This window comes from Chiloscyllium punctatum, chromosome 4 (genome assembly GCF_047496795.1).
Source record: "Chiloscyllium punctatum isolate Juve2018m chromosome 4, sChiPun1.3, whole genome shotgun sequence".
In the NCBI taxonomy this organism is placed as follows: Eukaryota; Metazoa; Chordata; class Chondrichthyes; order Orectolobiformes; family Hemiscylliidae; genus Chiloscyllium; species Chiloscyllium punctatum.
Window position 1 is genome coordinate 6,472,559 of NC_092742.1, and position 24,628 is coordinate 6,497,186.

At 44.3% G+C, this 24,628-nt stretch overlaps 1 protein-coding gene across 3 annotated transcripts in view; it reads left to right on the forward strand.

Annotated features, from left to right (window-relative positions):
- The first annotated feature begins 1,752 nt into the window (after positions 1 to 1,752).
- Positions 1,753 to 24,628, forward strand: part of LOC140475916 (protein phosphatase 1 regulatory subunit 36) — a 63,544-nt gene continuing 40,668 nt past the window's right edge. For 2 of the 3 annotated variants that reach the window (XM_072567842.1, XM_072567843.1), the window contains exons 1-3: positions 1,818 to 1,854; positions 6,036 to 6,100; positions 21,699 to 21,788. In XM_072567842.1, the coding sequence (XP_072423943.1) occupies positions 1,828 to 1,854; positions 6,036 to 6,100; positions 21,699 to 21,788 (182 nt within the window). In that variant the 5' untranslated portion in view covers positions 1,818 to 1,827. Of the gene's footprint in view, positions 1,855 to 6,035; positions 6,101 to 21,698; positions 21,789 to 24,628 lie in introns of all 3 variants that reach the window. The other variant, XM_072567844.1, reaches the window with a different exon arrangement.

Sequence of the window (24,628 nt, forward strand, 5' to 3'; positions counted from 1 at the left end):
CTTCCAATTCCTCAATTTTCCTGACTGATGAACTCAGGTTAAAAGAAAACACCTGGGTTCAATCTCAACTTCAGGCAACTGTCTGAGTGGAGTTTGCACGTTCTCCACATGTCTGCATGGGTTTCCTCCGGGTATTCTGGTTTCATCCCACAATCTAAAGATGTGTATGTCAGATGAATTGGCCATGCTAAATTGCCCGTAGTGTTCAGGGATGTGCACGTTAGGCGGATTAGTCAGGGGATATTTAAGATTAGATTAGATTAGATTCGATTACTTACAGTGTGGAAACAGGCCCTTCAGCCCAACAAGTCCACACCACCCCGCCGAAGCGCAACCCACCCATACCCCCTACATCTACCCCTTACCTAACACTGCGGACAATTTAGCATGGCCAATTCACCCACAATCTTTGGAGTGTGGGAGGAAACCGGAGCACCCGGAGGAAACCCACGCAGACCCAGGGAGAACGTGCAAACTCCACACAGTCAGTTGCCTGAGGTGGGAATTGAACCCGGGTCTCTGGCGCTGTGAGGCAGAAGTGCTAACCACTGTGCTACCGTTCCGCCCACAAATGTAGAGTAATAGGATAGGGGAATGGGTCTGCGTGGATTACTCTTTGGAAGGTTGGTGTGGACTTGTTGGGCCAAATGGCCTGTTTCTGCGCTGTCAGGATTCTATGTACATAATAACTTTATTGTGGAGAAATTTTAGATTTAGGGTTAGATTTTATTGTCATGTGTACTCAAGTACGGGGTACAAGAGTACAGTAAAGGTGTACAATGTCGCCACACATGGTGCCATCTTAGATACAAAAGACCTAGGCACAAAGTTTTAGTTACAGAAATAGAGAAATAAAGATATTGTTTAAAAGTTCAGCATTATACTCTTCTGAGTATAAAAGTGGAAAAATAAAGTTAAAAAGTTAAACATTTCTGTCCTTTCTTATGAAGTTCTTTAGTTATGAAGTTAGGAAATATGAATTGCTAGTTTATAACTCTATAACTTTAACTCACTTCCCAGGGCTATTCTCACACTTGGTCTAATGCCGCCTTACCTGCTGATCCGAGAGGTACTTACACTGGATTTATTACATCTGATAGTGAGGATTACATTCAGACTGATCTCATTGCTACCTTTCAAGGAGGTTACTCTCTCACTGGGTTTGTTATTCATTGCTAGGGGCTCACTTTCATGCTAGGCTAATACTCTGTGCTCTTGGTTGTAACCCTCACATTAGTTTATTACTCTCACTCTGGGTTTATTACTTGCCCTGAAGGTCACTCTCCTGCTGGGTTTTTACTCCCCATTTCTGAAGCGGGACTCTCAAATTCACACCAGGTTTCTTAGTCCTCACAGGGTTTACTTTCACAACCCCTTCATTATTTCTCACCCCCAGGGGTTAATGACACTGGGTAAATTACTGCCCTTGCCACTCTCGGAGAGTATTTTCACGCTGGGTTTATTACTCTCTGCTCCCAGGGATTGCTCTCCAGCGGGTTACTCACGTTACTCCCCTCCGAGGGGATTATCCTCATATTGAGCTAATTATTTTCGTCCCAAGAGTTACTCACATTGGGGCTTTCCCTCTCCCCTCCCACCGGGGGTTACGTGGTTCATGACTCCCTGCTCCTGAGAGTTGTTCTAACACTGGGTTTACTACAGGTCCCCCACCCCAGGGGGTGTCACAGTCTCCCGAGGAGGGAGGGAGTGTGTGTGAATGGGTGGTGGGGAGTTACTTGCTGTACTCTGCTCCGGGAATGTATCTTGTTGCGGTTGCTAGGAGACTGCTGTAAACAGACTGTGTGGAGGAGGGGTGCTGCAAGCGGCATGGCCGGGTACCTCAACCTGGAGCAGGTGAGATGGGGGCAAGGCAGCGAGGGAACCCCCCCAGGAAAGGGCAGGGCGAGCGGGGAACGTGCCTGGATTTGGGGGGGTGGGGAGATATTTGCCCTCCCTTTGTCCCAGTAACACCAAGCGGGCTCTGACCCTCTGATTTTAATGTTAGCGGCTCTTAACCGTCACCATCAGGAACGCGGTAAAAACGAGGTCTGCAGACGCTGGAAACCAGAGTCTAGATTAGAGTGGTGCTGGAAGAGCACAGCAGTTCAGGCAGCATCCGAGGAGCAGGAAAATCAACGTTTCGGGCAAAAGCCCTTCATCAGGAATAAAGGAAGTGAGCCTGAAGCATGGAGAGATAAGCTAGAGGAGGGTGGGGGTGGGGAGAAAGTAGCATAGAGTACAATAGGTGTGTGGGGGAGGGGATGAAGGTGATAGGTCAGGGAGGAGAGGGTGGAGTGGATAGGTGGAAAAGGAGATAGGCAGGTAGGACAAGTCATGGGGACAGTGCTGAGCTGGAAGTTTGGAACTAGGGTGAGGTGGGGGAAGGGGAAATGAGGAAACTGTTGAAGTCCACATTGATGCCCTGGGGTTGAAGTGTTCCGAGGCGGAAGATGAGGCGTTCTTCCTCCAGGTGTCTGGTGGTGAGGGAGCGGCGGTGAAGGAGGCCCAGGACCTCCATGTCCTCGGCAGAGTGGGAGGGGGAGTTGAAATGTTGGGCCACAGGGCGGGAATGTGCTAAAACTAACTTCAAGCATTAACCTTATAGCTAAAGCTGGGCGCTAAGAGGTGATGTAGTATTTGGGACTGTCACTGAGCTTGGAATTCCAATGCTCTAGGTATGTGCTTTTAAATTCTATTGCAGTTGGTGAAATTAAAACAAAAACCTGGATCCCCTGAACCATGTCCCTCCCTCTGCCAAACCTTATAGTCACCATGAAACTATTAACTTTCTGTGAAACCTCTTTCTTTCACCAATGTCATCTTTATCTCGTCTAAGCTAAATGTGATTCCAGACCCACAATGGTGGTGTTGACTCTTACCTGCACTCCAAAATGGCTGAGAAAACTACTTAGTTTAAAGGTAGTCCGGGAGAGACAATAATGAACCAGGGTAGCCACTGACCCTGCTCCACATTCAATAAAATCACGGCTAATTTGATTCTAACTTCAATCCTACCTTCCTGCATAGCCTTGATAATATTTATCCCCTCTGTAATCAAGAATCTATCTCCCTCTGCCTTAAAAAATATTTAAAGATTTTGCATCCACTGCCTTTCAAGGAAGGGAATTCCAAAAACTCTTAGACAAAAGATGTTTTCTCAACTGTTTTAAATTTTATTATTTAAACTTATTTTTAAATGATGATAATAAAACAGGTTGTACATTTGCTCTCTGAGCTTGTAGGTTTGTTCTGGGTATTTGTATATGATATTCGTTCTGCTGGTTGTTGGTATGGGTCCTTTAAATTCATTCGGAGCTGTTTCAGGTAGATTTGTGGGCTACCATGATGCCTAGGGCCTGAAGCAGTCTGGTTGTCATCTCCGAGATATCTTTAATGTATGGCAGGGTGAAAAGAGTCTCTGGGGGTGTTGTGTCTTCTTGTTTAGGTTTGTTGTGTAGGAATCGGCAGACTGTGCTTATTGGGTACCCGTTGTTCCTGGATACGTTGTACAGGTGTTTTTCGTCAGCTTTTCATACTTCCTGGGTGCTGCAGTGTATTGTAGCTCATTTAAATAATGTCACAATGTAGCTCTGCTTGTGGTATACAAAATACCCTGCATGGACTGCAGCAAACATTACATCGGACAGACAGGCAGAAAACTAGCCACCATGATACATGAACACCAACTAGCCTCCAAAAGACATGACCAACTATCACTGGTATCCATACACACAGACAAAGAGGGACACCAGTTTGACTGGGACAATACATCCATCCTAGGACAGGCTAAACAGAGACGCATATAGGAATTCCTAGAGGCCTGGCATTCAAACCAGAACTCCATTAACAAACATATTGATTTAACCCCACTTACCAACCTCTCAGGAAAAGAACTGGAAGTGATATTGTCCACCTTAACAGACCAAGACACAGAAATAGAAAGCGGGACAGAACACCAGCGCTTCATTGGAGGCTCACTGATGATGTTACCGAGCTGATGGTGTCAAAACGTCTGAGAATAAACCTACCAGCTCAGCGAGTAAACTTACAATCTGATCGACAACCTGAGCTACACATTTTCTCTAAAATCGATGATAATAAATGCTGACCTTAATGAACAAATAACAAAAAAATTAATCCCCAGCCCCAACCCTCAACCTATCGCCAATTCTACAGCTTAAAGCCCAAACCTAAACATTAATCCAAATCACAAACTCTCACTATAAAGTCAACACCAAACCATACGTATAACCTTTAAGGATGCCCTAACATTGAAGTAATGAAGCCAATGTGTGCACAGTAAGTTCCCATAAACACCAGTGTGAGGAAGACATCTATTTTTAGTGATGTCGATGGAATGATAATAAAAATGGCTCTGCTTTTTGATTACGGATTTTAAAATTAGGTATTACCTCTATGCTGTAGATATTCACAATCATTTGGTTATAAGTTATGAAAGCAGGTGAAAGAAAGAGATCTGGCTATTCTAATGCAGCAGTCTCTTGCTGACCGTTTGCAAGTGACAGCTGATCCAAATGGGGTGTTGGGGTTCATTCATCAGACAAGTGATTATAAAACAAGACGTGCTTATTTTGACCTTGGGCAGACCATGGTTAGATCGCACTTGGAAAACTTTTTTGCCCATCTTAAATCCCTAATTACTTGCTGTAACTGCATACAAGTATTTTGTGAATTATGTACCAAGACTCCCAGATCTCTTATTCTCAGAGCTTTGCAAACTCTCATCATTTAGATAACATGCTTTGATTTTTATTCTTCATGCCAAAATGGATAATTTCATTTTTCCTACACGACTATATTTTCAAGATCTTTTGCTATTCACTTATCAAGATTCCTTTGTGTCATCCTTACATCACCTTCAGAACTTTCTCCACAGTGAAGACCAATGCAAAATACATGTTCAATTTACCTTATTTTCTGTTATTAATTCCCCAGACTCACTTTCTGCAGACCAATGCAGACATTGTGAACTCTTCTCTTTTATAAATATCTAACAGATTTATGATTTTTGTACATTATTATACTTGCATCAATAGCTATTTTTCTTGCCATAAGTCTATAATATACTAGAGCAGTAGTAGGCCATTCAGCCCATTGAGACTGTGCCACCATTCAATGAGATCATCTGATAATCTTCAACTCCACATTGATTCCTGTCTCTCAGACTTGAATATATTTCATAATTCAGCCCCAGTAGTAGAAAATTCCACATATTGACAGCAATTTTCTGCTACTTATTAATCTTTTGGTCATTCTATTCTGTGTCTTATATTCTGCCTAATCTTGTGACCTTCCATCTATTTTTGAACAGTTATAATTTGTTTTAATTTGAACTACTTTTTTTTAGTTAAAATGGTGGTAGGTCCTCCCTTTGGGAACTTGTGTTTTTCTCAACTGCAACCTTTACTAACTTGCCCAGGCACTGTTATTGGTCCATCTCTGCGGCCACTACCAATGGCAATTAAATGGCTCTTTGTAAGCCAATTGAATTAATTTTATCTGACAAGTAATGTATCTTTGTCCACCTTCAGTATTATTAAGTTGTCATAGTCTTACCAGACCATAGGGGCTGCTCTCTTATTAGAGAGAAGTAGCTGATGGTGATTTAACTGGAGGGCCACCAAATCCCAGGCAAGGGAGGAGGTTGAGAAGGAAAACCCTTCATGGTAACCTCAAACCAGTGATGGGAATTGACCCCATACTCTTGGCATCACACTCCTCTACAAACCATCAATCCAGCCAACTGAGCTAAACCAATTTCCAGCATCATTATAGTGAATGAAATTTGAAGAGAGAAAGACAATGAAGGTCAATTTTGTTTCCTATTCTTCTGATTTATTTCTTGGATTTTGCACCTAGCAGTGACCAAATCAATCTTCGATTGCTGGAGACTTCAGGGTTGGAGAGTTGTTAACTCTAGGATATGCTGCTGCTATCCAGACCCTTTGGATCTATACTGTTTGATATTCTGCTGCAAATGTCATATATTCATTTTATAATTGTACTTTTTGCAGTTGATTGCAGCAGTGCCTGCACATTGGGTCTGGAAGGATGACACAAACACACTTGAATTAGTCAGGTATGTGAATGAATCAGTTCATACCAAAGACTGCCCGCAGTGTTCCCCCTCTGTTGATGTGTTCAGTCAGTTGTTCTGGGAAAAGGCTAACTCAGATTGTATGCAGGTTCCTGCCCATAACCTGGTGGGCTCTGAAAGAAACAATTTATGTTCGAGGAGAGTCATAGAATCATAGATCTATACAACATGGAAGCAGACACTCCAGTCCAACATGCCTATGCCAACCAGATACCTAAATTTGTCCAGAGTATTGGTGAACAAAGATGTACCTTGCAAAGCTTTTCATCTTCAACTTATCAGAACCATACACAAGAATACCAATGTACAGGGGAACAACCTTACATACTGAATGAGAAAAGAGTGCTGATTAGTTAGCAGATTGACTCTGATTGGTAAGAGCAGACCATTCAGCCCCTCAAACCTGCTTCACCATTTAATAAGATTATCGCTAATGTGCATTTTTAGAGTTAGAATTAAGTTTATTATCACATTGTTCAAGCACAGGGATAAGCAAATACAGTGAAAAGTGTACAAAATTCCGAATCCTGGCGCCATTTTAGGTACAAAGATACCTCGATGCTAAGTCCAGTACAGTATGAAATGCTGGAGATCACAGTGGGTTGGCAGCATCCGTGGGGAGAGAGCAAGCTAAGGAATTTCTAGATTAAATTCCATTTCATTTGTCATTAGTATTTCTTATGAATTATCCTTATGAATTCAAGACGGAAAGCTTCACAAAGTACATTTTACTCAGCAATACTGAATGCAGCAAGTGCTGCAGCAGTGAAGATGCAATGCCCTCTGTAATCATGTCCTGGAGTGCTGGTTTGCTTCAGCAACATCAACGGTGTGGTGGACCTGGCCTGGAATTCTATCGGCCCAGGATTCCAACGTTCCGAATCGAGGTGGGTTCAGCCCAGAATTCCAATAGTCTAGGATTCCTTGAGGTGGCTTTTGTGGTGTCTTCCAGCCTGGGATTCCCACGGCCCAGAATGGTGGCTTGGGATTCCCATGGCCCAGAATGGTGGCTTGGGATTCCCATGGCCCAGAATGGTGGCTTGGGATTCCCATGGCCCAGAATGGTGGCTTGGGATTCCCACGCCCCAGAATTGTGGTTTGGGATTCCCACGGCCCAGAATGGTGGCTTGGGATTCCCACGGTGCAGAATGGTGGCTTGGGATTCCCACAGCCCAGAATGGTGGCTTGGGATTCCCACGGTGCAGAATGGTGGCTTGGGATTCCCACAGCCCAGAATGGTGGTCTGCTTCAGCAGCTTTAGGGGTGGGGGAGGTCCAGCCCAGGATTCTGTGGCTTCAATGTCATCGTTCTGCAGCAGTGGGGAAGGTGGTTTCTGTCTTTTCCTTGACCTTGAGAACCACATTGTATTTATTCTATCCATGCTCCTCAATGTGAATTGAACAAACATGGACTTTGTCTAATTTTTTTTACATATGTAATTTCTGTTATCAAAATTGGAGGTGTAATGGACAGTGAAGAAGGTTACCTCAGAGTACAAGAGGACCTTGATCAGATGGGCCAATGGGCCAAGGAGTGGCAGATGGAGTTTAATTTAGATAAATGTGAGGTGCTGCATTTTGGAAAGGCAAATCAGGATAGGGCTTGTACACTTAATGGTAAGGTCCTGGGGAGTGTTGCTGAACAAAGAGACCTTGGAGCACAGGTTCATAGCTCCTTGAAAATGGAATTGCAGGGACATAGGATAATGAAGAAGGCATTTGTGCAGGAGTGTAGGAGTTGAGAGATTATGTTCTGGCAGTACAGGACTTTGGTTAGGCTACTTTTGCAATATTGTGTGCAATTCTGGTCTCCCTCCTATCGGAAACATGTTGTGAAACTTGAAAGAGTTCAGACAAGATTTACAAGGATGTTCCCAGGATTAGAGGGTTTGAGCTATAAGGAGAGGCTGAATGGGCTGGGGCTGTTTTCTCTGGAGCATTGGAGTCTGAGGATTGACCTTTCACAGGTTTATAAAATCATGAGGGACATGGATAGGGTAAATAGACCAGGTCTTTTCCCTGGGGTGGGGGAGTCCAGAACTAGACAGCATAGGTTTAACGTGTGAGAGGAAAAATTTAAAAGGGACCTGAGGGGCAAATTTTTCACACAAAGGGTGGTGTGTGTATGGAATAAGCTGCCAGAGGAAGTGGTGGAGGCTGGTATAATTACAGTATTGAAAAGGCATCTGGATGGGTATATGAATAGGAAGGGTTGAGAGGGATATGGGCCAAGTGCTAGCAAATTGGGACTAGATTAATTTAGGATATCTGGTCAGCATGGACGGGTTGGACCGAGGGAATCTGCTTCCGTTCTGTAGATCTCTCTGACTCTATGACTCTATCTATGTCTTTCCATTAATGCCTTAAAATTCTCTTGGCACAACCTTCCCTGTCTCTGTAATTTCCTTTAGCTCCAAAACTTATGAGATCTCTGCACTCCATTAATTCTGCTCTTATGAGCATCTCTGATTTTAATCACTCTTTCATTGATCATGGTGCCACCAAACTCTCGAATTCTATCCCTGTGCCAATCCACTTTGCTACTTCACTTTTCTCCTTCAAAACAATCCTTAAAACCCACTCTTTGGCCAAGCTTATGGTCAATTATCCTTGAAGTGAATGTAACGAGGTCAGCCAGATGGACCTCATAGAATGAGTTCCTTAATTGGGGCTGTTAATCTGGTCCAGTCAGGGAGCCCTGGCTGACAGATAAGATGGATGAATCTTTCTATGCCTTTAAGGAGAGGTGGGAATCATGGAGTACTTCATTTCTGCCTCCAATTCTATTCTGATTTAGTCTCCTCCTCCTCTCCCTATCTGCCCCCTATTTCACTTTTTGATGTGAGCATTGCCCTTGTCGGGCTCTGCTCGTTAACGTTTCACTAGCCACGTGAGTATTTTTCCTGGTGGTGGAGAATATAGAATAAAGTCTTTGCACGGTGGTGTCTTTTAAGAAAAACAAAGGTGAGTGTCAGAGATACTGACACTCTGGTGCCTGACCCTGAGTGATTAGATTAGATTACTTACTGTGTGGAAACAGGCCCTTTGGCCCAAAAAGTCCACACCAACCTGCAACCCACCCAGGCCTGCTCCCCTACATTTACCCCTTCACCTAACACTACGGGCAATTTAGCGTGGCCAGTTCACCTAACCTGCTCATTTTTGGACTGTGGGAGGAAACCAGAGCGTACCCACGCAGACACAGGGAGAATGTGCAAACTCCGCACAGACAGTCGCCTGAGACAGGAATTGAACCAGGGTCTTTGGCGCTGGGAGGCAGCAGTGCTAACCACTGTGCCACCCATAAATGAGGCAGACTAAAGTTAAGGACTGTTCATGTATAAGTCAAAGGTGACTAGGTGACGGGATACCGGCTTCTGTAGGGTTATTTCAGTCCAAAGACCACTTTAACAGAGCCAGTGTTTGATTGTGTTTGAGAATGTTCCTGTGATGTCCTTTGAAATATTTTACTGTGTTAAAGGAGTTTTATAAATACAGCTGAGTGGTCATGCTACAGTTTAATCACCCCTTCCAGAAACTTTGTTCAATAGCTGCTGTTGTGATTGGCAAGTGTGCACGGCAAAGTGCCATTCAGTGTGAACTGATTCCTTGCTGCCTTTTCTTTTGGGTGACACAGGCTGAGAGTAGAACGTTGACAGGATCATAAAAGGGTATTGTGTTTTTTGTTGAACTGTGTGTGATCTTTATCACTGTACCTGTGATTTGAGTGGAACTGAGAGTCTGATTGGGATCTGTTGGACCAAACACTACAGATCTCACTGGGTCCTGGGATCAGCCTATAAGCTTGATTGGATGATCTAAGCTCCTAGTAAGGTGTTTAGCACACTCGCCTTCATTGCTTGGATCATTGAGTATAGGAGTTGGGGCATAATGTTACGATTGTACAGGTCATTGGTGAGGCCACTTTTGGAGTACTGTGAACAGTTCTTGTTGCCCTGTTATAGGAAAGATATTATTAAATTGGAGTGGGTTCCGAAAAGATTTACCAGGATGTTAGTAGGATTGAAGGGTTGATTTATAAGGATAGGCTGGGAAGTTTTTCCGGAGCGTAGGAGATTGAGGGTGAGAGACATAGATAAGGTGAATAGTAAGGGTCTTTTCCCTCGGGTAGGAGAGTTCAAAACTAGAGGGAATATTTTTAAGGTGAGAGCAGAAAGATTTAAAAGCGATTTGTGGGGCAATGTTTTCACACAGAGGCTGGTTCCAATGTAGAATTAACTGCCAGAGGAAGAAGTAGGATGCAGGTACAGTTACAACATGTAAAAGATATTTGGACTGGTGCGTGAATAGGAAAAGTTTCAAGGGATATGGGCAAAACGCAGGAAATGGGACTAGTTTAGTTTGTGAAGCTAACAAATTGGATGGAAGAGTCTGCTTCCACGCTGTATGACTGTGGTCATGATTTGGAGGTGCCAGTGTTGGACTGGGGTGTACAAAGTTAAAAATCACACAACACCAGATTATAGTCCAACAGGTTTATTTGGAAGCACACTAGCTTTTGGAGCACTGCTCCTTCATCAAGTGGTTATGGAGCATAAGATTGTAGGACACTGAATTTATAGCAAAACTTTTCAGTGTGATGTAACTGAAATTATATTTTGAAAAAGACCTGGATTGTTTAAGTCTCTCAGCTTTTAGAATGGGCATTCTGGATTAGTGATGCTGGAAGAGCACAGCAGTTCAGGCAGCATCCAAGTAGCTTCGAAATCGACGTTTCAGGCAAAAGCCCTTCATCAGGAATAAAGGCAGAGAACTTGAAGGGTGGAGAGATAAGTGAGAGGAGGGTGGGGGTGGGGAGAAAGTAGCATAGAGTGCAATGGGTGAGTGGGGGAGGAGATGAAGGTGATAGGACAAGGAGGAGAGGGTGGAGTGGATAGGTGGAAAAGGAGATAGGCAGGTCGGACAAGTCTGGACAAGTCATGGGGACAGTTACTGAGCTGGAAGTTTAGAACTAGGGTGAGGTGGGGGAAGGGGAAATGAGGAAACTGGTGAAGTCCACATTGATGCCCTGGGGTTGAAGTGTTCCGAGGCGGAAGATGAGGCGTTCTTCCTCCAGGCATCTGGTGGTGAGGGAGCGGCGGTGAAGGAGGCCCAGGACCTCCATGTCCTCGGCAGAGTGGGAGGGGGAGTTGAAATGTTGGGCCACGGGGCGGTGTGGTTGATTGGTGCGGGTGTCCCGGAGATGTTCCCTAAAGCGCTCTGCCAGGAGGCGCCCAGTCTTCCCAATGTATAGGAGATCGCTCGGGAGCAACAGATACAATAAATGATATTAGTGGATGTGCAGGTAAAACTTTGATGGATGTGGAAGGCTCCTTTAGGGCCTTGGATAGAGGTGAGGGAGGAGGTGTGGGCGCAGGTTTTACAGTTCCTCCGGTGGCAGGGGAAAGTGCCAGGATTGGAGGGTGGGTTGTAGGGGGGTGTGGACCTGACCAGGTAGTCACGGAGGGCGGAAGGCAGAAAGGGGTGGGGAGGGAAATATATCCCTGGTGGTGGGGTCTGTTTGGAGGTGGCGGAAATGTCGGCGGATGATTTGGTTTATGCGAAGGTTGGTTTGCCCGAAACGTCGATTTCTAAGCTACTTGGATGCTGCCTGAACTGCTGTGCTCTTCCAGCACCACTAATCCAGAATCTGGTTTCCAGCATCTGCAGTCATTGTTTTTACCTTTTAGAATGGGCATGTTGGTTTCAGTTCTTCCATATGCAAACTCCAGAACTTTCTTAAAGTTACATCTCAAGCGAACTTTAACAATAGGTGCCATGTTGGCCCAGATAATGCATTGAAGATGTGAGGTGCTCTGTGTGAGGTTGTCCGTGCCCCAGTGGTCAGACTGATTCTAATCTAAAAAAGGAATTTGCAGAATCTTACATGGATTATGTAGTTTTTGAGCAAAATAAAATGTATAGGTTTGCTTGCTGAGCTGTAGATTTGATATCCAGACATTTCATTACCTGGCTAGGTAACATCATCATTGGTGACCTCCAAGTGAAGCGAAGCTGTTGACTCCTGCTTTCTATTTATGTGTTTGTCCTGGATGGGGTTCCTGGGGTTTGTGGTGATGTCATTTCCTGTTCATTTTCTGAGGGATTGATCAATGGTATCTAGATCTATGTGTTTGTTTATGGCGTTGTGGTTGGAGTGCCAGGCCTCTAGGAATTCTCTGGCATGTCTTTGCTAAGCCTGTCCCAGGTTAGATGTGTTGTCCCAGTCTACAAAATTCCATGCAAGGACTGCCACAAACACTATGTAGGACAAACAGGAAGAAAGTTAGCCACCAGGATACACGAACACCAGCTAGCCACAAAAAGACATGACCCTCTCTCCCTTATAGCCCTACACACGGATGAAAAAAGCCACCATTTTGACTGGGACAACACATCTATCCTGGGACAGGCTAAGCAAAGGCATGCCAGAGAATTCCTAGAGGCCTGGCACTCCAACCACAACGCCATAAACAAGCACACAGATCTCGATGCCATCTATCAACCCCTCAGAAAACGAACAGGAAATGACATCACCACAAACCCCAGGAACCACATCCAGGACAAACATATAAATAGAAAGCAGGAGACAACAGCTTCGCTTCACTTGGAGGTCGTCACTGATGATGTTACCTAGCCAGGTAATGAAATGTCTAGTTACCAAACCTACAGCTCAGTGACCAAACCTACACCCTAAACCTCAACCTGAGCTACAAACCTTCACAAACTTTGCAATCACCCTACAAACTTATATGAGTGTGAACCCCACCACAAAAATGGACCCCATGAGTCTTACAGCAGACACGGAGGACTTCATCAGAACGAATGAGGCTCTGGGAATTCTTTCAAGTTGCCAGCAGTGATCCCAATGAGCCCACCGAGGAAGCAGAACAGTCATCAGAGAGGTCTGTAGAGGAGCGACCAAAGAAGGAGTCAATTTGGACCCCACTGGAGGGCTGCCCTGGGTGTGACATGTGTGTTCAAACTGTCAGGAAATATATAAATGACAGATTCATCAGCCGTACCCACAAGGTAGAGCAAAACATCACCTGTTCACAACACAACACCATCCATGCTCTCAAAACCAGTCACAACATTGTCATCAAATCAGCAGATAAAGGAGGAGCCATCGTTATTCAGAATAGAACGGACTACTGCAAGGAAGTGTACTGACAACAGAACAACCAGGAACACTACAGGCAACTACCGGCTGATCCGACCAAAGAGCACACCCGTGAACTAAACACATTGATCAGGAGTTAGGATCCAGTCCTTCAGGGTTCCCCATGCACTCTCATCCCACATACTTCTCGCATAGGACATTCTATTGCCTTCCAAAGATACATAAAGCCAACCCACCAGGACGTTCCATCATATCAGGCAATTGGACCCTGTGTGAGAATCTCTCTGGCTAGATCAAAGGCATCTTGAAACCCATTGTAGAGGGGACTCCAAGCTTCTGTCACAACACTATAGATTTCTTACAGAAACTCAGCACCCATGGACCAGTCGAACCAGGAACATTCCTCGTCACAATTGATGTTTCAGCACCCTACAACAGCATCCTCCACAATGACGGCATCACAGCAACAGCCTCAGTACTCAATATCAACAACTGCCAATCTCCAAGCACCATCCCACAACTCCTCATCTGCTTTATCCTCGACCTTTGACAACCAGTAGTTCATCCAGACACATGGAACAGCCATGGGGACCAAATTTTCACCCCAATATGCCAACATTTTCATGCACAGATTCAAAAAAGTCTTCTTCTCTACGTAGGACCTCCAACCAACACTATATACCAAATATATTGACGATAGTTATTTCCTCTGGACACATGGTGAAGAGTCACTGAAACAACCACACAGTGATATCAATGAGTTTCATCCCACCATCAGACTTACCATGGACTACTCTCTACTATCTGTCTCATTCTTGGACACATGCATCTCTAAGGATGGGCACCTCAACACCTCATTCTACCACAAACCCATGGATAACCTCACAATGCTGCACTTCTCCAGCTTCCACTCAAAACATATTAAAACAACGATCCCTAAAGACAAGCCCTACGCATACACCGGATCTGTTCAGATGAGGAGGAACATGATGGGCAATTGGAAGTACGGATGCCCTCATAAGAATGGAGTATGATGCTCAACTCATCGACCGCCAGTTCTGACATGCCACAGCGAGAAACCGTAATGACAGACACGAGTTGCAACCAACAGGACACCCTTCATTGTCCAGTACTTCCCTGGAGCTGAAAAACTACGCCATGTTCTTCGCGGCCTGCAGCACATTATCAATGAGGATGAGCACATCACCGAGACCTTCCCCACACCTCCACTGCTCACTTTTAAACAACCACCAAACCTCAAACAGATCATTGTTCACAGCAAACTGCCCAGCTTTCAGGACGATACCATACAAGCTTGTCACGGTTGTGAGACATGTCAGAGTGTCATCACAGGCAATACCATTACATGTGGGGACCCCTCCACCATGTATATGGCAGGTACTCATGTAACTCAGCCTGTTACGTTGTCTGCAGGCAAGGATGCCCTGAGACATGGTACATTGGTGAGACCGAGCAGAGGCTACGGCAACGGATAAATGAACACCACACAACAATCAACAGACAGGAGTGTTCCCTTCAAGTCAGAGAACATTTCAGCGGTCCAGGACATTTGACCTTGGACTTTTGGGTGACTGTCCTCCAAGGCAGACTTCGGGACAGGCAACAACGCAAAGTGGCTGAGCAGAGGCTGATAGCCAAGTTCGGTACCCATGGGGATTGCCTCAATCCCAGGACCTCGGGTTTATGTCACACTACAAGTGACCCCTTTGCACTATGCACACAGACAGAGACATAGACACAGTCCACACACACACATATACACACACACACACACACACATACACACACACACACACACACACACTCACTCCTACAGACCCATACATTCACGCAGACCCTCTCTCATACGTTCACTCACACACACCCTCTCACAAACTTGTGCCCCTTTACACTCACCCTCCCGCACATACACATACTGTCTCACAGACACTTATACCCCGCTGTGCACATACACCCACATGCACACACACACACAAATAAGTTTGTGAAGTGAATTTGTACTTGCAGAGTTACATTTTATTTTGCTCAAAAACTGCGTGAATTCATGTAAGATTCTGTAAATCCCTTTTTTAGATTAGAATCAGTCTGAACGTTGGGGCACAAACAGCCTCACACAGGGCACTTCACACCTTCAATGCATTATCTGGGCCAGTGTGGCACCTATTGTTAAAGTTCACTTGAGAATGTAACTTTAAGAAATTTACATATGAAAGTACTGAAACCAACATGCCCGTTCTAAAAGATGAGAGACTTAACAAACAACCCAGGTCTTTTTCGATATATAATTTCAGTTACATCACACTGTAAACTTTTGCTATAAATTCTGTGTCCTACGATCTTATACTGCACAACCACCTGATGAAGGAGCAGTGCTCCGAAAACCAGTACTTCCAAATAAACCTGTTGGACTATAACCTGGTATTGTGTGATTTTTAACTTTGTATGACTCTATGACTTCTATGGAATCTGACTCTGAACACATAGGGGTGGCTGGATATACCCGAGGTCCCTGCTGCTGTCTCTATAAACCTGGGAACTCAAAACCAGTTTGGTACACTTAACCTCTGGACAGTCACAACAGAGAACTGAGATAGTACCATTTCTGCCTACTACATTACTTCCTGATTGTATTTAGGATTATATTGATATGCCTTGCACAGCCTGCGTAAACAGTACAGTTGGCAAATCCTTGGGTGACAAACTGGCTTTATTTGTAACTTGCAAATCTATTTTTAGCAGAAACCATCTCTTAGGAAGCCATTGTACAGTAGCAAATGCTAGTGATCTTAAATGTGAATAAAACGTGTCAGGAAGACTTTGGGAATGAGATACAATCAGGACATGAGGAACACTTAATTTTTTTCTTAAATTTAGCTAATATTTCTATTCAACCTGTTCAGAGATGTTATGACACACCTCTGGAGCTGGTGGGACTTGAACCTGGGCCTTCTGATCCAGGAGTAGGGACACTACCATTGTGTCACAAGAGGGCCTGGGTCTTTTATATGCAGCAAGTGGTAATTGGCAATGTTAGAAATGACAGCTCCTTCTAAGAATAAAACTACTTGAGTTAACTGAAAGTGGGTGATGCTATTGGAGTGAAGAGCTGGAGTGTTTTAGGGCTCTGCTGATGCAGTGGTTTGTGTCCCCTACTTCTCATCCATGAGGCCTGTGTTTAAGCCCCACCTGCTCCAGAGCTCCTGTACCATGACATCTCTGAACAGGTTGATTAGGAAAATAAAGGCTGGGATTTTCCTGGTCCTTTTGGAGAGGGAGCTCACTGTGTTTGCAGCACTCATGAAACTTTTCAGGTCATTGAATACCGTAAGGGCTGGAGTGCATCTTCTTTGATTTAGTAAGTATTCCTCCATTATTTCAAACTAAAGTTATGGTGCCCAAAATAGGGCTACTTTGTATGAGAATAGGATAGGGACTGGATTGAGAAGGGAAGAGTGGAAACTGGTGCATGTACAGGTCTATAGTTTAACAAAAAAACAGTTGTAAACCATGGTCAGTCTGCAGCTGCCTAATTCAGTATATGCATATTTGTATGTTCAACAACAAAGACCTGGAAGGTGTTGCCTATGAGGGCGGTGGAAGCAGAGACGCTGATTGATTCGTAAAGGGAATTAAATGGACAATTGAAAGCCATACATATGCAGGAGTAATGGGGATTGCAAGGGGCTGTTGAACTCCAAGATGCAATGCAGGATCGTACAGGAACTGACCGTTGCAATAAAGCAACACCACTTTAGCAGGCAAGGGCAAAGACACTGAGTGCATTCTTGATGGATATGGAGCAGAAGGCAAGGTGGGTGGAACACTGTCAGGTGGCCTTAAAACAGCCCAGCCCCAGCTCCAAGTAAGTTCAGTGAAAGTAATGCATCTCAGCAACTGAAGGTCTAACTGGGAGATATTGACAGGTCCGAGGTCCAAAGAGTCAGCAAGAACTAGACGAACAACAAGGTGCCTGGGATCAGGGATGCCAGCAGAGCTGTTGAAGTAATGGCAAGAACACTGTCAGAACAGAGCACAAACAATGTGGTCAGCAGGATACCAGCTTTAGAGTAATCATCATGTCATTATCAAGTTGCCAAGGAAGGGGACCTTCAGTGACTGCAATAATGAGGGAGTCACCACACTGTGGTCAGTCCCTGGCAGTGCTCCTTAACAGGTTAAAAACTGAAGTAAGCAGGACCTTCCATAAGATATAGGAGCAGCATTAGGCCATTCAGCCCATCGAGTCTGCTCCACCATTCAATCATGGCTGATAAGTTTCTCATCCCCATTCTCCCACTTTCTCTCTGAAATCTTTGATCCTCTTACCAATCAAAGACCTATTTCATAAATTGCTGGAAAAGCTCAGCAGATTTGGCAACATCCGTGCAGTGAAATCAGAGTTAACATTTTGGGTCCAGTGACCCTTCCTCAGAACTGGGTACATTCGGAGGAACGGTCACTCGATCCGAAACATTAACTGATTTCTCTCCACAGATGCTGCCAGACCTGCTGAGCTTTTCCAGCAATTTCTGTTGTTGGTCCTTAATTACCTGTTGTTGTATGGAGGAATTTTCTTGCTGTTTGGTTAATGGTTGTTTCACAGCCAATGAATGGGTTGGCCCGCACAGCCCTGTGTGATAATGAGTTCCACAGATTAACCACCCTCTGACTGAAGAAATTCCTCCTCACGACTGCTCTAAAGCATCATCCCTTCACTCTGAGGCTGTGCCATTAGGTCCCAGTCTCTCCTACTGGTGGAAGCATCTTCTCTATGTCCACTCTATTCAGGCCTCTCAGTATTCTAGAAGTTTCAATCAGATCCCCCTCATCCTTCTAAACTCCATTGAGTACAGACTCACAGTCCTCAACTGCTCTTCATAGGACAATCCCTTCGTCCCCAGGAGTATTCTTGTAAATCTCCTCTGGACTCCCTCCAAGGCCAGCACATCCTTCCTTAGATATGAGGCCCATAACTGCTCAGAATATTCAAAACGTGGTCTGACCAGAGCCTTATACAGCCTCAGCAGTACATCTCTGCTCTTGAAATGAATGCTAACATTGCACTTACCTTCCAAACTGCCGACTGAACCTGCATGTTAACCTTAAGAGAATCCTGAACAAGGACTCCCAAGTCCCTTTGTGCTTCAGATTTCCAAAGCCTATCCCCATTAAAAAAAAACACCTCTATTCTTCCTCCCAACGAGGACAACCTCACATTTTCTCACATTGTACTCCATCTGCCATTTCTTTGCCCACTCTCCTAGCCTGTCCAAGTCCTTCTGCAGACTCCCCACTTCCTCAGTACTACCTGTCACTCCACATATCTTTGTGGCATCTGAAAATATAGCAACAATGACCTCAGTTTGTTTGTCCAGATCATGAATGTGTAACATGAATCGCAAAGGACGAGCAGGTTTACAGACTGGCAGATGATACCGTTATGATAGAGTACAGAGTCTGGAGTCTCAGGAACTACTTGTTGTCAATGTCTCTGATTTCCATATCATCCATTGACAGTCACTCTGTGACGATATGACATTGGTTAGAGTCTGGTGTTGGGAGGTGTATATTAAAATCTTCAAAGGTCTTTTACTGCAATTCCAGTTGCTGCATCTAGGCCAGTGTGCACCCCAGACCCCACCAGGCTGCACACTCTCCCCATTCCTCTCCCTCTCACTCAGTAGCTACATTGTGGGGAAGGCAGCAGCTGTATCCTGCAGCCAACACCACTGGCTGACAGGTCTGAGTTAGATAAATGGGTATACCTGCTCCTTGATGGCTGAGAAATCACATGCACTCCACCACTCTCTCCGGTCCTTGGAGCGGTGATACCAACCTATTCATTGGCTGTGAGAGAACCATTAACCGTACAGCAACAAAATCCCTCCATTCAACAACAGGTAGTTAAGGACCAAAAACAAATTTCTGGAAAAGCTCAGCAGGTCTGGCAGCATCTGTGGAGAGAAATCAGAGTTAACGTTTTAGATCAAGTGACTCTTCCTCAGAACTGACAGTCGTGAGGAAAATGTTGCTTTATATGCAGAAGATGGGGTGGAGGAAGGGGGTAAAGAGTAAACAATAAGTGGACATAGAGCCCAAAGAGAGAGAAGAACAGTTGGACTGACAAAGGAGTGGATAATAATCCAACTAGAAGGTGAATAGCTCTTAATGGGGACTGTTAGTGTTGGTGGAGAGAATGAATGTTTAAGGTGTAATACCTTAAAGATATGGTGCCAGTGAAACGGGCTGCTTTGTCCTGAATGGTGTTGAGTTTTTGAATGTTGTTGGTGCTGCACCATCCAGGCAAGTGGGGATTACAGTATTCCATCACACTCCTGACTTAAGCCTTGTAGATGGTGGACAGGCTTTGGAGGGAAAGGGAGTTACACATCACAGAATTCCAAGCTGCTACTCTGCTCTTGTAGCAATGGTACTTATATGGCAAGTCCAGTTCAATTTCTAAACAATGGTAGTCCCAGGATGTTGATTATGGGGAATATAGGGATAGTGAAACCATTGAATGTGTAGGAATAATGATTAGATTCTGTCTTGTGGCAGATGGTCATTGCCTGGCACTTGTGTACACAAATTCCAGTTCTCAGCCCAAACCTGGATATTGCCCAGTCTTGCTGCATTTGGGCATGGACTGCTTTAGTGTCACATGGTGCTGAGCATTGTGCTATATCAGCAAAGCCAGACTTTCTCCAGATAGAGTTTGTCTCAAGAAATTGGTGAGGAAATTATTGGAAAAATAGGAATAATCAACACTTGGAAAGGCAGGAATTGATCAGAGATGGTCAGCGTGGAATTGTTGGAGAGAGATCTCATTAATTTATATTTTCCAAAATGTGTCTAAGTACTTTGGTGAGGGTAGTGCAGTTGATGTGGTTTGCATGGAGTTCAGTAAGGCCTTTAGCAAGGTCTCACATGGAAGGCTCATCCACAAGGTAAGAGCCCATGGGATCCAAGGAAGGTTGGCCAACTGGATCCAACATTGACTTACAACCAGAAGCAGAGGATGATGGTGGGAGGGTTGTATTTGTGATTGGAAGTCCTTGACCAATGGTTTACCACAGGGGTCGGTGCTGGGACCCTTTGCTGTTTGTTATGTATGTTAACAACTTGGATTTGGATGTGGAAGGTATAATTAGTAAGTTTGTAGATGAGATGAACATTGGTGGGTGTTGTTGATAGTGAGGAGGATGGTCTCAGGCTACAATCTGATATTGATCGGCTGGGAAATTGGGCAGAACAATGGGAGATGGAATTTAATCCCAGTCAATGTGAGCTGATGCATTTTGGGAGGTCGAATGAGGGAAGGATATACGCAATGAATGGTAGGTCCCTAGGAATACTGAAGGACAAAGAGATCTTGGTGTACTTTTCCATAGATCCCTGAAGGTGTCAGCACAGGTAGGCAGGGTGCGGAAGGAGGCATATGGAAGGCTTGCCTCCTTTAGCCGGGATGTAGAATGTAGGAGTGAGGAAATCTTGTTACAACTTCATAAAACAGATGGAATACCGTGTGCAGTTCTGATCTCCACACTATCAGAAGGATGTGATTACACCGGAGAGGGTGCAGAGGAGAGTCATCTGGATGTTGCCCTGGGATGGAAAGGAGAGGAGAGACTGGGTAGGTGGAGTTTGTTCCCCCTGGAGCAGGCGAGGCTGAGGGGGGAGGGGAGTGGGTGGGTGAGATCTGACTGAGGGACACAAAATTATGAAAGGTATATAGACAAGGTAGATTGTGGGATTCTTTTCCCCATGGCAGACATGTCTCAGACCAGAGGGCATAAGTTTTAAGGTGAGGAGTAACTGGTTTAGAGAAGATCTGAGGGAAAATTCTTTTCCCCCAGAAGGCAGTAGGAATATGGAAGATGCTGCCTGACAGAGTGATGGATACAACATTTAACAAGAATCTGGATGAGCACTTAAAATGCCAGGGCATAGTTGGCTACAGACCAAGTACAGGTAAATGGGATCAGTTTAATTTAGTATTTGTTGGTCAGCATTGACATGCTGGGCCGAAGGGTCTGTTTCTATGCTGTATGACATTATGACTCTGTGAAGTTGTTTGTGACTTCCCATATTTTCCCATTCCTTGGTCCAAACGGATGCCTGATGGTAGATTGTGCTCAGGAATATTGCTCCAGTGGGGCATTAATGTGAAAGGGCCCAGGGGGTTGAACAGGTCACTATAGAGTGGGTAAGTGAGGTGCACATGGGTTTCACCAGTTTGTGGGCTTTCTTCAATCAGCAGAGATGTATGCAAAGTGACATTTGCTTGTTCAGGAAGCCTTGGAGAGTCATATTAAGCAGAGGGTTCCAGTTGTGATGTGCATTGATGCATTTTTCTGGGAAGTCAGTGTAGCAGAGAGCATATCCTTCCAGTCCACCTTTCATTCGTGTTGAACATATTCTCTCTGTATTTGTTTAGCAAGGCACTGATGATTCCCGAGACTAAAGACAAAAAATCAATATCCAAAGTTCGAAATCTCCTGGATCCTTTTGACCAAGACTTTGAGAAGTAAGTGAGAGTTTTGTTTTTACATTTGGTAAGAATATATTGGCAGGAGAAGGCTATTCGGCTCCTCAAACCTGGACAGCTTTTCAATACAATGAAGGCCGAATGTTTGCATGAACTTACTTTTTCACCTAACCTGAGGTAGACTGGGCACTTTCCAACATCCCTGCTTGGTCCAGCCCTCACAAACATCATTGCTGAGCTCTCTGAGAAATGTGTCTTTGATGGAATGATATCCAACCTTCTACATGTTCATATTTCTGAAGCTTAGCTGATACTTCCACAATATTTGAATGCCCATTTGCTTGTACATCTTAATGTGTGGCCCTTCGACTCAAATTTGAAATCAAATGAGCTGCCTTTCCTCAATTTCCAAGTTCCAAAGTCAGCGAGGGGGTTCCCTACTGCTGTCTGCCACAGACTTACCTTCACTGGTCAGTACACATGTTGGGTTTCCTACAGTCCTACCAACTTTAAGATTGAACTTTTTTTATTCACTTGTGGGATGTGGGTAGCACAGTCTGGGCCAGCATTTATTGCCCACCTCTAGTTGCCCTTGAGAAGGTGATGGTGAGCTACTGCACTCCATGTGAGCCAATAGAGAGGGAGGTCCAGGATTTTGGGCCAAATCGTCAGCCTCATAAATAGGGCTTGAACCATTCGTTCAACCTGATGCTGAAATAGGGTGTGAGCACAGAAAGTGCTAGAGAAACTGAGCAGGTCTGGCAGCATCTGTGGAGAGAAAAACAAAATTAACGTTTCAAGTCCAGTGACCCTTCAGCAGAACTGGGGCTTAATGGTTTCCCTGATCAGATCATTTCTCTCCACGGAATCGTAACAAACTTATGAATGGGTATAAGACCATCACTTGTGTTGCTGGTAAGTTCCCTGTCTACCTCAGATAAGATATAACATGTGTTTGAGTAACAAGGAAAGCCAGGGTGTTCACCACAAACAGGATGCTGCTATCAAGTCAAAAAACAATTGTCTAGCACAGAAATGGGTGGTGTGGTATCTGAATTTCAGTGTTGGTGTGATGCCAGTTACGATGGCTGTATGCCCCAAAAGATTGGCAGATCTTATCGTTAATTTAATATTTTGAACCAAAACGGCAGTTACTGGAGAAACTCAGCAGGTCTGGCAGCATCATTGGAGAGAGAAACAGAGTTAATGTTTTGAGTCCAGTGACCCTTCTTCAGAACTGATAGCAGTGAGGAAGAGGTGGTATTTACTTTGATAACAGGGAAAGGGGTTGATGGGGGTGAAGGACTGAGTGGATGTGGAGATAGAACCAAGAGAGAGAAAGAGTTGGGGGAGAAGTTTAGTAGACAAAGGCAAGGAAGAAGAGGAGATAGGCTAGGTGTTCATGGGGACAATGTGTGGGTGAAAATGGGTTGGCTGTGCTGAAAGCAGTGTCTAGATTAAAGTGGTGCTGGAAAAGCACAGCAGGTCAGATGCTGCCTGAAGACAGAGGTGTTGTCCAGAGAATACAGTTGGTGTGTTGATGTAGCAGGCAACTAGAAACTTGGGGTCACTTTTGCACATGGAATGTGGGTGTTCCACAAAACAGTCGCCTAGTCTGTGCTGTGGTAATATTTTCTCTTTTTGAAAAAAAAAGTTCTGGTATATGAAAGTCTCAGTTTTAAAATTAGGTGTTGGAAGTTGAAAACCAATAGTCCGCCTTTTACTACTGAAGAGAGTAATAACTTCTTATGTAATCAAACACTTTCTGAAAATCCTATCAATCAAGCATCTATTGGTTCCCCCTTGTCTTCCCTAATAGTTACACCCTCATAAAATTATACTTTTATGATTTTCCTTGCCAAAAAAAGAGTTTGACCCTGGTTAACCATATTCTCCAAGTCTCCTAATGCCATGTCCTAATGCCGAATCTCAGAATTGTTACAACATAGAAGGAGGCTGTTGGGCCCATCTGTATCTGAATGAGCTTCTCACCCAGTGTCATTAAGCTGCTTTATCCATGTAACCCCTGCACTTTCGACCTTTCAATTCAAAGGGAACATTTGAGAATACATAGAATTTTGAGCAATCACACGAATACATTCGTTATCTCTGTAACTGTCTCTTTCAAAATCCTAACATTTGGGGCACCTGATATGTTATCTTTGAAGACTTAAACTGAAACTCCAATCTGGCACCGAGGCTATGAGACATTGTCAGAGGATGTTTGGAATAAAATGCAAGACTGTACTAATTTGCCTCCTACTGTGTCATAGTCATGTGTACTGTACCATGAAGCAATGACTGGGAGCACTCAAGTTACAGCCAGTTTTCAAATAAATGTCACTTTGCAGACCTGAGCCCATAATATGATACCAAGAGTGGGCCTGAGATGGGGTATCGAAGAACTGTTTAAAAAAAAACTACTGACAAAGAGACGTAGGAATGCTCAGAGCTGTGAAAACCACTACAAGCAGTTGAACAAAATAGAAAAAGAATAAAGAAGCAGGCAACAGGTGAAATACTGTATAAAACACATGGTCTGCAACCTTTACTGGTCCATGTCTATTCAAACAAAAAGTGATATAAAGTTGAACTGATGTATTCCAGGTACAATGACATAATTACAAAATTGCAATAGATCTGCTTAACTGTTTCAAAGTCTATTCCACCCTAAACCTCTGATTAACAGAAGGATACAGACAGCAGAAAGTTTGAAAGCCTTGATGCCTTCAATCCCAAATGAATTTCAATCAGCTGGAAAAATGGCAAATGGAGTTTAATATAGATAAGTGTGAGGTCTTGCATTTTGTAAAGTCAAATCAAGGCAGGAGTTTCATGGTGAATGGTAGGGCCTTAAAGAGTGTGGTAGAACAGAGGGA